Source organism: Schistocerca gregaria, chromosome 2, assembly GCF_023897955.1.
Source record: "Schistocerca gregaria isolate iqSchGreg1 chromosome 2, iqSchGreg1.2, whole genome shotgun sequence".
In the NCBI taxonomy this organism is placed as follows: domain Eukaryota; kingdom Metazoa; phylum Arthropoda; class Insecta; order Orthoptera; family Acrididae; genus Schistocerca; species Schistocerca gregaria.
The window spans coordinates 684,453,727-684,471,720 of NC_064921.1; the positions used below are offsets into that span (position 1 = coordinate 684,453,727).

Sequence of the window (17,994 nt, forward strand, 5' to 3'; positions counted from 1 at the left end):
ACACTAGATCGCGTGTTAGAGGGGGGGGTAGGGGGGAGAGAGGGGGGTAGGGGGAGAGAGGGGGGTAGGGGGAGAGAGGGGGGTAGGGGGAGAGAGGGGGTAGGGGGAGAGAGGGGGTAGGGGGAGAGAGGGGGTAGGGGGAGAGGGGGAGAGAGGGGGTAGGGGGAGAGAGGGGGTAGGGGGAGAGAGGGGGGTAGGGGGAGAGAGGCAGGCGCAGAGGGGAAGGGGGAGGGTGAGAGAGGGTTTTGGGAGACAGGGTGGGAGGGGGGAAAAATGTTGACCGAGTTAGTGATTAGAATGAAGTAACATTTATAAAATTAAAAATTTCTTATTTTCGTTGGCCAAATTTCATGTGTTATAAAGAACATATAGTATAGCTTGGTGGCTTAGTGGTGAATTGCCAGATTACAAGTTCAAAGTTTTGGGGTTCAATTACTGACCAGTGCTCGGAATTTTTGTGTGTCACTTATAACTTCTGGTAAAATTTGCTAATGTCAATAATGCAGAGTTGCATCATGGTTCAGAGTACACATTTGACTAAAGTTATCTTATAACTGATTGGCTAATTAAGTTCAAAGTTCCCAGGAAGGCAGTTGTGTACAAACTCCATTAGCACTATGCCCATAAAGCATTGTTGTATCCCAACCACCCTTCGAGTGTATGACGAACATTCGTTCTTACCTTTGGCGGCCAGCCTTTGCACGTGCTTCTTCTTCTAGACGACGACGTGCCTCTTCCAACTGAGTTGCAGTGTGAGGTAGCGAGAGGGGCGGCATACATGGATCAGCAACAAATGGCTGTGCAGGACCCGTTCGTTCCAGTGACCCAGATCTCGATTCACTGAACACCATCTGAACTGGCTTACGACTATGCCTGCAACAGAATGAGTAACATACTCAAGCACACGTAGCATTCATTCTCTCTCTATCTCTCCCCCCCCCCCCCCCTCTCTTTTCATACTATCTGTAATCTCACTTTAAGGGTAAAATATTATTTAATTAAAAGGAAAATCAAATCATAAAACCAAAAATTACAATAGAACAGAATTGTTGGCCATCACATACCTTCACAAGGCAGAATTGCAAGTATTCACGTACAGACAATTCATAATAGAAAAAACTAACTTTTAGTATTTTTATGTTCCTCCCAGGGAAACCCAAATGTACCCCTTTTTCTCCCTTAGGTTAGAACACTGAAGTTCCAAATGTTAAACACAGTTTTTTTCAACTTGTAAGTGTTTTTTTAAGCAAGTACTTGGACTTTCACCTCAAAGATACAGTAAAACCCAAATTAGCGAATCTGTTTTTAATGAATATTCCTGTCAGTTTCACACTCCCCTAAAAACAATGATATGACTCCCCCCTTTTCATGAACCCAACGCTGAGAAAATGTCAGCTTTGAAGGAATAAAGACGAATAATTCTGCAAATTAAAAGCCAGTTTTTATTTCCAAATGAGTTTCTGGTTTCTTCCAGTTTCACGAGTCTGTGTTGTGTGACGGCAGTCAAAATAATCTATTCTTCTGATTTATGTGTTTCCAGATCGAATTCCATTGTGGGGATATCGAAATTGATTTCGCTCCAGCCTACAATGTGACCCTGGTAACATGATCTGACGTCCCACTCACCGAGTTGCGAAGCACGAGACTTGAAGCATTGTTTTTGTTATTGTCGAATTTACCAGTTTTATTTTTGTGGAGTTATGAGTTGCAAACATAGAAATCTTATGATTCTGTGAGAACTGACAACATCCACACTGTCGAAGACAATCATAATATCAAACTTTCCAACACAGCGAAGAATTACAATATAGTGCCATCTTCATTGCATGGCATTCTCAAAAACAAAGGAAGCATTGTTTAATGCTGAAGCTAGTGATTCCTCTGGATGGAAAAGCAAGAACATTCATGTGTCAATGTTTTAAGTGGAAAAGTGTCCCTGCAAGTAGAAACATGCTGCAAGAGAGGGCTCGGGAAATCACCCTGAAGATCAGTGTTGAAAATTTCAGTGCGTCGAATGGCTGATTAGACCATAAACACACATCATAATTTCTCATTTCAGAGTGTCGGTAGAGAGAGAGAGAGAGAGAGAGAGAGAGAGAGAGAGAGAGAGAGAGAGACTGTGGGTGTAGGAAGTGCCCAGAGACACTTTTAATACAGATGAAATTGGTGTCTTTACAATTTGCTTTATGTGAAACCACATTCTGTTAAGTGGAATAAATGCCAGTTGTGTAAAAAAGGTAAAGAAAAAATGACTGCACTGTTGTGTTTAGTGATGGAAGTGGGAACTTGCTCCACACTAAAGGATGGGACATTTAAATCTATCAAGTGTTTTAAAACATAAAACTGCTACCTGAAGTGATGAGACTCAATGTTCTACAGATTATGCATATGTATGAAGCTCCCTGGGATTGTGCAACACAGTATGATGGGTTATATTGTTTTGCAAAGGCTGGTTATGATACATCAATTGCTGTTGAAGATGACAGTGTTATACAAGAATTGAGCAAAATCAAAGAGGTTCCTAAAATGTGACATTCTAGAAATTTTTTCTTGTGATTATGACATTATTACTTCCATACCCAAGATGAATGTGAGTGAGATGTGTGAAGTGCTAATGATGGAACATTGTGAGATTATGGTGACAATGATGAAAAAGAGGAGGAGGCTGTTGCTCAAAATTTTGCAACAGCTGTGCAAGGAATTGCTATCATCAGGAACTACTATTCCTCTTTCAATATGGAACAACCAATTCTAAAAAAAAACATCAACCAAATGGTGTAACAACTACTGTCACTACAATACGCAGAAAGGACAAGACAAACAACTCTTACCGAGTAAAATAAATAAGTAAATAAATACATACATAACATGTTCTGCAAAAAGTGTGTGTGTTTAAATCTGCAGCAGAGTATTGGTGAGTTTGTAATCACAAAGCTTTTACAACATGCAGACAAGCATGAATTATGATTCCGAGTCATTCGTTCCACTATTTGTCACCAGTGATTTGTTAAAAAGGAGTTTTACTATAAGTACAGGTTAACCATTCTGCTGTCTTGTCAAATATTATTTCAGTTTGCTTCCATTACTCTGCTTGCCCATCACACCTAGAATAGATTTTAGTCACCTTCCCAATAACCACAATATTCTTGTCAGACCCTATGCTCCTTCTGCACTCATCTCCCTCCCTATGGTTCCTACACCTGTGACTGTCCCCACTGCAAGACTTGCCATATGCGCCCTCCCACCACCACCTACAACAGCCCTGTAACTGGCAAAACATATACCATCAAAGGGAGAGCCACCTGCGATACGACATGTCATATACCAGCTGTTATGTAAACACTATTTGGTCTTCTACATTGGCATGATTACCACCAAATTGTCTATTAGGAAGAATGGGCATAGGCAGAGAGTGTGTACTGGCACCCTCTACAACATGACATTCATGACCTAGGCACCTGTTGCACCACATGAGCCATCTGGATTCTTCCCCCAGACACCAGTTTCTCAGAATTCTCTCCTCCAACCTGGCCTTAATTTACGTTACTTTCTTCCGTATCAGCATTTCTTCACAGTAACTACTCTTTGCTCCACCCCTTTTTGTTTCTTACACCTTTTGTCGTCTTCCCCCTACATTTCTCACAGCCACCCTCCCCACATCTGTTACGTACAATGCACTTAGCTTTTCACTCTTATTAACTCATGCATGATGTTTACGCAGTAATCTATGTCTGCAAATTACCCTGTCTTCCACCTTTAAGCTCTCAGGTTTTTAAATCTCACCCGATGCAGTCCCCAACAGTCTGTGTTTCCTTCTCATCCCCTACGATTAAGTCTCTCCTGAACCGTGGTTTGGGGTAACTTTCCCGAAGTTTACACCTTTTCCTAGACCTCTAGAGTCCTTTTCCTTAACCCCTCTTCCTTCCCCTTCAATCCTTCTGCCTGGAGGAGCCCATGCCTCCAAAAGCTTGCCAATTACAACCGTCTTTTATGTTTGTTCTGCTGCTGCTGCTTGGTGAGTAGATTTTTTTTTTTAAAATCTATCCAATTACATGATTTCTCTTTCAGGTTTACACAGTCCTTACTTTGTGTGATGCAGTACATGGTAATTGGCTCTTTTGGCTGACAGTTACCTGGATCATAGTTGTTTAGTCAGTATTTTGACTTTACCGTAAAATACATTGAACGAATTGGAAATCAGTTTCTGCTTCACCTTCAATGCAACTTTGGTCAAGCAATCTGATATCACAGCCACTACTAGATTCACTACACATGAGAAATATAATAGTTTGTTTATTGAGGAGTTTTAAGTTCTAAGTTTTAGTTTTATGGAGTTATGGCCCGCAAATGTAAGACACTTACAATTCAGAGGAGGCTGATTGTCATCCACAATGTTGCAGACAATCTAACATAAAATTTCTGACATGGTGAAGAGATACTATTGAGCCTCGTCTGCACTGTTGGCATACTCAAAAATAAGGAAGTGTTTTTAAATGCCAAAGCTAATGATTTCTCTGGATCCAGAAGAAGAACATTCACATGTCTACATTCAACAATGTGGAAAATGTTCTTCTACAGTAGTCTCTTGGAATTAGAAATGGCAGCATTTCTATAAGCAGAAACAGGCTCAAGTTAAGGCTTGTGAAGTTGCCCAGGGAACTGGCACTGGAAATCTCAGTAAATTGAACACACATACACACACATACACAATCTGTTGTTTGAAATTGTAAGTGGAGAAAGTCAGGCGGTGGACAAAGAAATTGTAAACTATTTAAAGAATGTTACACAGCCACGACTAATACGTGGTTTCGAGTCCAGATACATTTTCAATACTGATAAAAGTGGCATCTTTTATAATTTACTTCTTGTAAGCACATATTCCATTAAGAGAGGAAACTTCCACAGAGGTAAAAAAGGAAATAATGATGATGCTACAGTATGTAAATAAATAGTAAAATAGTAATTGAAGTGTAAAGTTGCCTCTACTAATAATTGGAAAATGTAAAACTACCAAGTGTTTCAGAATCCAAAAAAATGCTACCTGTGCTTACAAGTACAACATCAGTGCCTGGATGATGTTGAAATGGATGCATTACATGTTCCCACCTCTCTCCATATGAGCGTACATAATGTACCCATGTACACTGTCGAACACAATTGTTTTTGTGGTCCAAGTGTTATGGTATATTGTTGCATGATCATACTGACCTCCAAATCTTTGAAATCAGTACACACACTGGTCAATGTTACTGTGACACTATTATCCTTCCCCATATGTGTCTTTTAAGGGGTGCGTTTGGCCCCAACTCATTTTCACGGATGACGATGTGCACCTGTATCTAACAGTGCATGTGGGGGAACTCTTGGAATGAGAGAATATTTTAAGAATTGACTGGCCTGCCCATTCCCTCCAACTTAAATTCCACTGAGAACAAGTGGGTTATGTTGGGGAGAAATATTGCAGCACACCCAGAAGCACCAATGACCATCCAACTGCGGCCAACTGTTGCTGGGAGAGGAAGGGAACAATCTACCACAAGAATTCCTTACCTACGTTATGACCAGTGGGGATGCACATTGCAAAGCATGCATTTCGGTACATGGCAATTCTGTCTTTTGTGATGTGTGGGAGACTGTCACGAACTGTGGTGAATCATTTAATTTTTGTCTTTGTATACAAGTGTCATTTGTGTTTGCCACATTGCGTATTTCTCTCTGTCACCCTGCAAACTACAGGGTAGCAGTTCTTTCTATGTACGGTCCAAGTTTGATCGAACCATGTTACCTGACAGCGACACGTCGTGCAAAAGTTACTTTCGTCCTTAACACTTTGACTGCAGCTGACTGCTACAGCAGTCCGAACGCACCATGCCCTTGGTGCAGCTGACTGCCACAGCAGTTCAGTGCTGCCATGCCCCAGGTGCTGCCGGCTGCTGCACAAGTTTGCAGCACTACTGGCGGACTCTCGTCACACCTTGTTGTTTGCTCTAACCACAACAGATGGTGTTTCAATGTGCAGAGCATGACTACTGAAGTCGATGTCAGCACTTTTGGCAGATCCTCATAGCACCTGTATGAATAATTTCTTTTAGACACAACAGATGACACTACTGCGATTTCTGTCAAACTGTAGTTTCGCACCTTTCTGCGACACTATTTTCGGTTAAGACATCAGTCGCCAATTATTCACTTTTGTTTGCATAGTGAATTTATGTATTTTGATGGCATGTTTAATGCCTTTAGCTTAAACCAGAAATGTGAGACGAAAATGAAATACAAAAAGTTTCATCTTCATGTAATTAGAGAAAGTTTTGCAACTCTTTACACTGATCGCAAGAGAGCAGGTGGTGCTAAATGTCAAGAGTACCCAACAAGACTAAACATGTCGTTACATTTACCAGATCAGTGGGAAAAGTACAAGACACGCATAGTCTGCACTTGAAATGGTGTTAGGAAACAAACTAACTTGTGCTGTAAGGAATGCAATGTAACTCTCTCTGCTTATCCAGGCTTCAAAATTTATCTCACACAATTTCAGTAATAATAAGCTGTTAAACCTTGTTTTGAGAGAACGTATTACTATATCACTATTTTAAATGTCTTTATTTGTATATAAATTATAATAAAAATGGACCTCACACAAAAATTAAGTGTAAATATTGTAAATAAAATACTCCCAATTCATGAAAAGCCAGTCCAAAGACCAGAACAAAATACAAAGCTATAAAACAGTGAGCCTGTTGGAAGCATTGTGCATGGCGAGCGCATCAGAAATATTCAGCACCCAGCACACGGCGAGCGGCGCATAGTGATCAGATCACCTAAACATGATCGCACAATGATTCTGGGTTACTCCTGTGTCCTCGGGCAAAACTCCCATTTAAGGAAAAAAATATTGGAGTCCCCAGAGATTCATTAAAAGGGGATTTTATTGTGTGTATGCATTTATCTGTAACTTGTTGGGTGAGATGCCCAGAACAACTTATCCAGCTATACTCACCGACTGGCGATTGGTGATGTGGCACTTGTTGCACTTGTTCTTAAACGATGTTTTGAAGAAAGAGCCTCACGTTCACTATGTGTATGTGACACGCTGGATACTTGCTTTTCGCTCTCCATCAACCATGACAGCACCCTGCTACAAACATGAACTTGTATACTACCATTAATGCTGTATATTGTTTTACAGAGTTACATGGCAAAAAAGCTATACCTAGTTCATCATAAACATTTTTAAATTCTGTGATACTTTAACATTCTGGACTAATAATCTTGGAATTCTGGAACATTAACACTATTTCTCTGTTCTGTTCTACACCCAAATCTTCTACAATTCTGTGTTTACAATTGTGCTCACTCTCAGTCTCTCAATTTTTGTTGTAATATGTGCTTATAACACCTTTTAACGTAACTTTCATCTTATCAGTGCCCTAAAAAATTTAATCTCAGTTATTGATCTATTACTGATTCTGACTAAATCATGTGTCTAATAACGTAGAACTGAAGCAACTGTTCCTCCTCCCAACTATTTTATAATTCCACTACTATTTAAGAAATTTTCAATCACACTCATGACAATACAATTACAATATGACTCTATTCTTCACTTGGTAAACTCATTAAACAATTCTTCTTAAGTGAGAAATTTCTCAAATTTAACACTAGACTAGCGCTGAGGGGGGTGGTCCTTTTTTATACTATCTTAAGGACACAAAAAATACCACAGATAAAATGAGAAGCTCCTAAGTTCTTCACACAGACCTAAAACAAGATTGTCAAGTGATGCAGTAAATAACAAATACAGATTTGTGTGTAACCAGATAAATAACTAAATGTCATATTAGAACTTACCTGTCTTTGCACTGAGTACTAGGAACAGGAATTGGTATTGTATCTGACACAACGCTTACTCCACTATCTGTCAGATCTGTAAGGGTCTTCTTACTACTAGACCTGCGGCAGGGATCTCTACTCTGACGGAACCTGGCATCGTGTCCTGTTGAATACACACAACATACAAATCAAAATGGTCCTCACCAGAACCATTTCACTCTCCCACATAACAGCTATTACACTATGGTACAAATGATCATTTGAAGGTTGCTTGGAAAGCAAACTTCTGAAAGGGATCTGGCATGTCGAAGGATAACATCAAATACAATGACACAATCATAAAACTTTGAGAGTTGCAGCTGATGTTAAGATAAAGCTTAGTGAAAGCTGTTTAAGTACCATCAACTAGTAGAAGTCAGACCACACTTATTCCAAGACACTGCAAATTTGTGAAAGACAGGATGTGAACAAATTCTGACAAAAACATTAAACAAAAATTTTGTAATACATCCACTTTCTTTCCTAAAAATACCAAAGATATTATTATTACAGCTGGTTTTTAGCAAGACAGACTCATTTACAATTTTACACATTTGTTGTCATAGACAGACAGAAATGGAAAATATTACACCATAAACACCTTGAACAAAAGCTACCAAACTGATACTTCCATAATTCCATGCTAGTGAAATATTTTACTGAAAATTCACAGTTGGAGATCACAAAACAGCACACTCAGAGAACATGCATGTGCAGCTTTTATCACTGAGTCACTGATTTGATGGATATGGGGCCATTATATCAGCAGATCACACAGACATTTGGCTGTAGTGCAATGTCTTTAGAATGTGCGGTGATGAGATATATATTCAGGATAACAGTGTGCAAAAGGACTACATCACAAGATCACACTGTGACAAGTCATTTACTGTTGTCACCACTCCAAAGACGAGAGATACTTGCATGGTGCAGAGCCAGATTCAGCTGGGACATTTAGTGACATTCTTTAGTGTTTTGCAATGAGTCTGTCTTCTATTTGTGACAGTCAAATCAGCATGTACCTGTCCATAGGCAATTTAGTGAAAAGTGACAGGAAACTGCAACTCTTAAGACCCAGATCTCTCCAACTTCCGGAATCATAATCTGGGGAGCTATCAGATATGGCAAAAGTACTGATTTTGAAATTGCTGAAGAAAGGCTGAATGTTTACCAGTATGTGGCAACAATACACACTTATCATCATCCCCAAGGTACCGAAGTGCATATTCCAGCAGGATAATGCAATGCCTACACTGTACTTCAACTACACTCCTGGAAATGGAAAAAAGAACACATTGACACTGGTGTGTCAGCCCCACCATACTTGGTCCGGACACTGCGAGAGGGCTGTACAAGCAATGATCACACGCACGGCACAGCAGACACACCAGGAACCGTGGTGTTGGCCGTCGAATGGCGCTAATTGCGCAGCATTTGTGCACCGCTACCGTCAGTGTCAGCCAGTTTGCCATGGCATATGGAGCTCCATCGCAGTCTTTAACATGGTAGCACGCCGCGACAGCGTGGACGTGAACCGTATGTGCAGTTGACGGACTTTGAGCGAGGGCGTATAGTGGGCATGCGGGAGGCCGGGTGGACGTACCGCCGAATTGCTCAACACAGTACATCGATGTTTTCGCCAGTGGTCGGCGGAAGGTACATGTGCCCATCGACCTGGGACCGGACCGCAGTGACGCACGGATGCACGCCAAGTCCGTAGGATCCTACGCAGTGCCGTAGGGGACCGCACCGCCACTTCCCAGCAAATTAGGGACACTGTTGCTCCTGGGGTATCAGCGAGGACCATTCGCAACTATCTCCATGAAGCTGGGCTATGGTCCCGCACACCGTTAGGCCGTCTTCCGCTCATGCCCCAACATCGTGCAGCCCGCCTCCAGTGGTGTCGCGACAGGTGTGAATGGAGGGACGAATGGAGACGTGTCGTCTTCAGCGATGAGAGTCGCTTCTGCCTTGGTGCCAATGATGGTCGTATGCGCGTTTGGCGCCGTGCAGGTGCGCGCCACAATCAGGACTGCATACGACCGAGGCACACAGGGCCAACACCCGGCATCATGGTGTGGGGAGCGATCTCCTACACTGGCCGTACACCTCTGGTGATCGTCGAGGGGATACTGAATAGTGCATGGTACATTCAAACCGTCATTGAACCCATCGTTCTACCACTCCTAGACCGGCAAGGGAACTTGCTGTTCCAACAGGACAATGCACGTCCGCATGTATCCCGTGCCACCCAACGTGCTCTAGAAGGTGTAAGTCAACTACCCTGGCCAGCAAGATCTCCGGATCTGTCCCCCATTGAGCATGTGTGGGACTGGATGAAGCGTCGTCTCACGCGGTCTGAACGTCCAGCACGAACGCTGGTCCAACTGAGGCGCCAGGTGGAAATGGCATGGCAAGCCGTTCCACAGAACTACATCCAGCATCTCTACGATCGTCTCCATGGGAGAATAGCAGCCTGCATTGCTGCAAAAGGTGGATATACACTGTACTAGTGCCGACATTGTGCATGCTCTGTTGCCTGTGTCTATGTGCCTGTGGTTCTGTCAGTGTTATCATGTGATGTATCTGACCGCAGGAATGTGTCAATAAAGTTTCCCCTTCCTGGGACAATGAATTCACGGTGTTCTTATTTCAATTTCCAGGAGTGTATATACGTCTTGAGGAATGCATGGATCCTTTATGTGAGTGTAAAAGACTTTCCATAATTCGACAAGTGCACACACACACACACACACACACACACACACACACACACACACACACACACACACTGGTCATTGTCTCCTGCTTTTCACCTCCATAGTTTACTATCTGTCCAGTTTTCTTTCTGAAGGCCCATTGAATTAATGCAACTGAGTAGCGTCATTCTCCTATAATTTCCCATATTGTCATATCTGACAACTTCTTCCTCAAAAATCCATCTCATGGAACATCAATTTATTTTTCTCCTTCCTAGTTAGCTCTCTTATTTCAGCATCACATGTGGTGATACTCTCTACAACTGAACTTTGCAGGAATTCTCTCTGTAATTTTGTCACTCCATTGCAAGGAACTGAGCTGGCCAATTAATATTTTTCCTTGCCCTGTTTTGTGATGTCTTGTGTGGTTCTTGCCATTTGTTATAAAAGTGACATGCAAGTATTTAAATGAACAGACATTTTTAATTTTGCAGAATCCTACATACATACAGTCTCTATCTTCTTCCCCCACTACCATGTATTCTGTCTTTTGTGTTTTTCCTGTCAGGCTCCATTCTGAGTATTCTTTGTGTAGTTTCCTGTACATGTAACTAGAACTGTCTTTGTATCCCACTATCACGACCTGTTCATCAGTAAATATGTTTGAGAATTTTCAGTTCATTTATATTATTTACAAAGGAGGAATTCATGTTGCCTTTCCTTGGCTTTGCAAGAATTCTCACATTTGATGCTAAGCCTTCCTACTTCTGGCATGATGGAGAGCATTGATTTTTCTTAGAGGAATATTCCATGACCAGTAATGACAAACACATCTTCTGCATACATGAAAGAGTACGACAAAGTTCTGTAACTTAATTGTGTAGGCACATTTTATTGCAACGTGATAAGACCTTCATAAATAGCAGAATTTAACTGTTGCTCATTAGTCAACAACACAAGCCGTTCCACAGCATTTAGCCTTAGCGATTTAAGTGGTAAGGTTTCCTCTTTAATTTTGAACATACTTTTTCAGAACAAATATTTTCACTTCAATGCAAGTCACCATTCCAAGTATATTCAGTTGTTACGGCACATGCCACTACTGTTGATTTTGTATCTTTTAAACATTTTTGTGGGTTCTAATAATCTTGGAGACAAAATACGTTACACACTGTTGCATGACTTTTCTAGCAGTGAACTAGATGTATACTATTCCACATGGACTCACTAGAACCTTCTTTTGAATGATTGGATGGGTCAGCTATATGCTAAGGACAATTAATAAAGAGCTACCAAAGAAGTGTGATGTCAAAGTAAGCAATAGTAGCACAAGTGAGTAAGAACAGCAAATCAGAATGACTGATTTTCAATACTGGACCATGAAAAGTGATCACAGGATGGAACTAGAATCGTCTTAACTTTACAAGTGTACTGGACTGAATAGCTTCATCCACAATATTGGCTTGACACTGGCTTGGCCAATACCTTGTCTGTGACGACTGTATAATCTGTTTCAACATCTATACTTTGCGAATCACTGAAATGCATACTAGAGGTTCCCCTTTATTGAACAATATCATAAGGTTTCTCCCTGTTTCACTCACCGATGTTCCATTGTAAGAATGACTGCTTCTACGCTTTTGCAGAAGAGTCTTATTTGCCTACCTTTAAATGCACGTTAGACAAACATGGTCTGAATAATATTTATAATTTCTGTTCTGAAAGACAGTTCTTGACATTTTCTAAGCATTTTCTCTTGAGATGTATGGTATCTTTCTTCAAGTGCCTGCAAATTAAGATTAATCTAAATTTGTTACATTACCTCAACAGCCAAAGAAGCGTGTCGATTCATACCACCCTCTCTGTACTGGCTCAGTGTCTTCTGTTAGTCTGACATGATGTGAGAACACTATTACAGATGAGCAATAAGTATGTTCTGAGCGCAAACTCTGGTGACAAACTGTGCTTTCCCAGTATTCTATAAATGAACTGTAAACTGCCATTTGCATTAGTTATAATTGAGGCTATATGGTTGACCAGTTTCATATCTCTGTACATCCTTATTCTCTTTGACCAGTTTCATATCTCTGTACATCCTTATTCTCAAATGTTTTAATGACTTACTCATGTCATTATGTTTCATGAAGTGAACAACTTCGCATTTCTTTACATTAAGAGAAAGTTGCCAGTCTTATTCCAGGCTCTCACTTTGTTGACATCTAACTGGATATTACAACAACTTTAGTAAGACAGAATTTCCTCATATGTTACAGTATCACCAGTGAAAAATCTGAGAATTTAATTAATATTAGCAGCTAAGTCACCCACGCAACAGTCCTATTACACTACCCTGGAACCTATCCATGTAGACTTTACTGTGCACTTTTCAAACCTTTTGTACCTTGGTGCACAATGCTAGTACAAATGCTATAGTGACCACTGATCCCAGTCTCTATCTCAACATGTTCATAGAGATTGTGTCTGGTTTTTGTCAAAAATTCCAGGTAATCTCCACATGAGTAGGGTGCGGAACCATCTGTTCTAGATAATTTTCAGAGAAAAGAGTTAAAAATGTTTTGTAATTTTCCCAAACAACTATGGGATGATTATAACATGATTTGAATACATGCACACAAAGGAACAAGAGTTTTCTTTGAAGTTATCAGTTACTTCTCATGCCGAGTCTGATGACTGACAAAAAGATACAATAACTCCAATCCAGGTCCAATTGTTATTTGTGTCCAAATCATTCTGTATGAAGTCTTGCTTTCTACCTCAGTTGATATAACATTCTTAGCTACTGGTATAGATAATCTCCTTTCTACCTGCAAAGCCTTTCTTTTGCATAATCACCCAAATATGCCAGATTGTAATGAGCACATGCACACCACTGCTGGTGTGCTGGGTGGCATAATGCAGTGTTTTTGGAACAGTTTCACAACTAAGTAATTGCCACATATGTGTCACATGCTAACAAAGTCATTAGACAGTATGCATTCTGTTGTACCTCAGCAGAGAAACATCGAGAGCGGTGGTCTGAGATACCACAGGAAATAATTTTCAATCCCATATCCTACATATCGAGGGCACACTGAACAGAAATCACTACAAAACAAAAGTTTGAGGTATTGCTACTTTCAATGTAACTTCTCATTTCAGTAAGATCATGAGTCTTTGGTAAGGACTGTGCATGCTTTCTTCAATGAATGTTGTTTCTCTACCCTATATGTTCACCTAACACACAGCCCATAAACCTTTCTAGGAAGTGGCTGGTGGGTAACTTAGTCACAACAAAGTAAGTCCACAAAATACTGAATGATGAAAGCTTCACAGCAGACATCTCAAATTCAGAGGTCACAAAAAAAGCTCTATTCCAAATAACTGGGTTGTTCATGATATTCCTAATCTGTAGTACAAGTTCATTTCACACACAAATCCCCCCCGGCCACCTTTGCACGCACGCACGCACGCACGCACGCACACACGCACACACACACACACACACACACACACACACACACACACACACACACACACACTTGCTATTGGTACGAATACACTTAATGAATTTATTCACTCACCACTAACAGTGAAAACCTCCTGCTTTTGTGCTTCCTGGTAATCCGGCATTGATTTGCTCTTAGGCATATGATGTTTGTACTCTGAACCTTCCTGGAAGTCATGAACGTTGCCAGAGTCAGATGAAAATGTGGAAAACACATCCTGAAAAATGAAGTAACAAATGACACTATTCTTTCTCTCTGAGTTACCACCAAAATTATAGCTATTATAGCTTCAGACTCACTGTTAACATTATGCTGAAAACTGAATCTTTGTGAATGTACAGTTTAGATTTATCTTTCTCTGTATTTTAAAATAATCGATCAGCAATGATGCACAGTCAAATAACAATACAAACAATAAATACTGAGCAAAGATTGCAATATAGCATGCACTGAAGACCTGCATAATAAATCATAAGAGTTCAACATTAAGTTGTAAATTGAGAAAACCTGGTTAATTACTCCATTGATTCAATGAGAAATTCAATTTACCGATCTTTAAAATTTATACATCTAAAATGTTGTACCTTCTCTTTGCGTGGGTGCCGCTGACTATATGAAGCCCGTGTATGACTCTGGTAAGGGTGGGGTATTCCATGAACATACCCAGGAACAGATGCTCCAAGTGCACCCTGAAAAAAATGTAGCATGCTTTAGAAAACACAGGAAATCAAGATACTAGAGCCTGCATTATCAGTAAATACAGTTACCTATTTAACACCTTCCTTTTAAACCTTTGTGGAAAAGGATCATACTGGGTGGTGGTGGTGGTGGTGGTGGTATATGATAGAGCATACAGAGTTTAACTTTTTGATGCTACAGATGTGCTCTCTACATTCTGTGCCGAGCGTTGCCTTGTTATGGCTGCACTGCTCACCAAATACTGCGACCTGTGCTGAGAGACAGTGCTGCCACCGCTATAAAATACTGATTTTAAGAAAACTATTAGGTGAAAAAAAAATTGATTTTTGCGAATCTTTAAGTCTGATATCTTTGCTTGATAAAGAACTGAATTTATTTTCGTTGTTCATCGCAGTTACCATGGTGCAAACAAATTAAGTAACATAGTTAAAAATGTATTGTGCAAACTTAACATATGGTTGATTTTAGCTCATACACTGCAGTGTATGAAATTTAGATAAAATATTGAAATTTTATTTAAAACTGAGGGCGGAGCAGTATCTGATTTCATCCACGAGTTACTGATTTTTACATGTGACGGATGGCCCCATGTGACATGCCCATTTCCATCCCTGTGCATCGCGAATCATGTGGTCATAACAATCATCTTCATAAGCAGTTCAAGATATCCAAATGTGTTGTTTTACAGTTTGTAGCAAATGGCACATATGTTGTATGATAAACACTCAAAACTTTTTTATTCACCAAGATACAGAAATGGCTCATCTGCAGGAGTAACCATGTACTTTTCAACCTACTTCATCTGTCTGATTATGAGCCACCTGGACTCCTTACAGCGTCCAGCCATGTGCCCAAAATGATTACATGCACAGCTATTTACTGCTATCAATCGAGCAAAAGCAGGACTGTGTACCTGAGGAGTGACGGAGCATGACGAGTTAAATTGCTCACAGCAGTTAAAGGGTTGACAGCATTGTGGATTATTGTTAACACTCAAAGTTTTATTGAATATTGTGTAAGTATAACATTGTTCCAGTTTCACAATTCTGTCTAAATTCAATTATTGTTACAAAAAATGTTTACTCTAAAGAATAATTCTGCACATTAAGAGATAATATATACATGAAAGTTTAGTATTGCGATGACTGATAAGTATGAATATTGACAAATTTAGAAAGGGTTTGAAAATAAATAATGTCATTTTTAGAATGCATTGAATTATGACATTTAGACACAATAGAAATGCTAAGAGAAAAATATATTTTATTGCATGGATTTCATTTCTTTCCCCTGACCTAATTCTCATTTCTGTCACTTATCATTACTTTTGTCTTTCAACGAGTTGCTCTCAATCCGTATTCTTCACATCCACTCAGGAGAGCAAAGTCATCATTAAATCTTATCACTGATATCCTTTTATCCTGACTTTTAATCACACTCTTGAACCTTTCTTTTATTTCCATAATTGCTTCTTCAATGTAGAGATTGAAAGTAGGGAGCAAAAGACCACAACCCTATCTTACACCCCTTTTTAACCCAGGCACTTCCTACTGTATTAGTTTTTTATTCTTCCTTGTTTTTCTGAGCTGTGAACATGAGTAAGGTCGAGGCAGAGGCAAAGTCAGAGACACAAGGTGTTGCCACTGACGAGGCTTTGCAACTGTTAGTGGATTTGGTAACTCAGATGAGGTCTCCGGTATTAGGGGTGGATCTGATTATTGCTAACCTTGTTTCGCCCTTTACTGATAGGGCATCTGAGGTGGGGCAGCATTTCTAGGTTTCAAGTTATCAGCCAACTTAGAGAATTGGTCGGATAAGCAGTTACTACAGATTGCAAGACAGGAGAAGCAAAGTTGTTCGTGAGGTGCACATAAGTGTTGCATAATACAGAGACTTTTGATCAACTGAGAGAGGAGTCGGAACATTGGTACAGAAAGCAAAATAGTGTGCAATTTTTTTTGGAGCACTTGGGTACTGTATCCAGTAGGTATAATGTGGCAGTGGAGGACTCCGCAGACAGGATTAGGAAGATGAACGTTCGCACCTTTCAGTTAGCACAGAATGGAGAGGTGAATAAAGTGGTGTTGCAGGAAGCTGAGCAGCAACCAACGGGTGCTTTCCCGAGGGGTTTGGCACTAGAGATGTCTGTGAGAGTATGTAGGGGGAGGGGGGAAACCTAAATACCTCAATGACGGTGTAAGGTTAGCACTGGAATAAGAGGAAACTGATATATCGACAGAGGTGAGGGATCAAAGACAAGTACTTACATCGACTACAATGTGTTTCGATTTTGGATGAAAAGGACATATGAAGAGAGAGAGTGCTACCAGCCATGAAGGAGTGCTGGGATTAATAAAAGTGGCCAACAATTTCTATGTGAATGATAGTAGAGGAGGTGCAGGTCACTGACAAGGATATAGGGGTGGTAACAGATGTGGTCCATGAAACTTAGGAATGATCCATTAAACTTAGGAGGAAACTCCAGGGCCACCAAAAGGAATTTCCAGTAAAAGCAAAGGCAGAAAGTGCCATAAAGGGTGTTGACAGACACAAGCAGACGTGTGTGTGTGTGTGTGTGTGTGTGTGTGTGTGTGTGTGTGTGTGTGTGTGTGTGTGTGTGTGTGTGTGTGCGCGTGCGTGCGTGCGTGCGCGGGGGCGCGCGTACGCACACGCGCGCGAGAGAGTGTATACCTGTCCTTTTTCCCCCCTTTTCCGCTCCCGGGATTGGAATGACTCCTTACCTTCTCCCTTAAAACCCACACCCTTCCATCTTTCCCTCTCCTTCCCTCTTTAATGACGAAGCAACCGTGGGTTGTGAAAGCTTGAAATTTTGTGTGTGTGTTTGTGTGTGTTTTTTTATTGTGCCTATCTACCTGCGCTTTCCCACTTGGTAAGTCATGGAATCTTTGTTTTTAATATATTTTTCCCATGTGGAATGTTTCTTTCTATTTTATTTACAACATGGGAATAACGTTTTAAGCTGTAAAAGTTACGTACAGGATATCCCCTGGCACATAATAATGAAATACATCACTAGTTACATATTTTTTAATGCTTAGCACTATGCGTTTCGAGAACTTTTTCTCGTTGTCAAGTGCAAATATGAATGAAAGCATTTAGTATGGTGTTTGAATATGTGTGAATCTGTGTCTCTTGCACTGTAGTCGTCTTTTTGAGGTATCAGGTACTGCGCCTCATAAGTAGAAACAACCCCCCCC

At 40.5% G+C, this 17,994-nt stretch overlaps 1 protein-coding gene across 4 annotated transcripts in view; it reads right to left on the reverse strand.

The window, feature by feature from the left end:
• LOC126334761 (axin) overlaps positions 1–17,994 on the reverse strand; it is a 242,049-nt gene that overhangs the window by 27,171 nt on the left and 196,884 nt on the right. For 2 of the 4 annotated variants that reach the window (XM_049997337.1, XM_049997339.1), the window contains 5 exons: positions 14,662–14,766; positions 14,153–14,294; positions 7,852–7,996; positions 7,001–7,135; positions 682–873 (listed from right to left, as the gene is read on the reverse strand). In XM_049997337.1, coding sequence (XP_049853294.1) covers positions 682–873; positions 7,001–7,135; positions 7,852–7,996; positions 14,153–14,294; positions 14,662–14,766 — 719 coding nt within the window. Of the gene's footprint in view, positions 1–681; positions 874–7,000; positions 7,139–7,851; positions 7,997–14,152; positions 14,295–14,661; positions 14,767–17,994 lie in introns of all 4 variants that reach the window. The other 2 variants (XM_049997336.1, XM_049997338.1) reach the window with 1 other exon arrangement.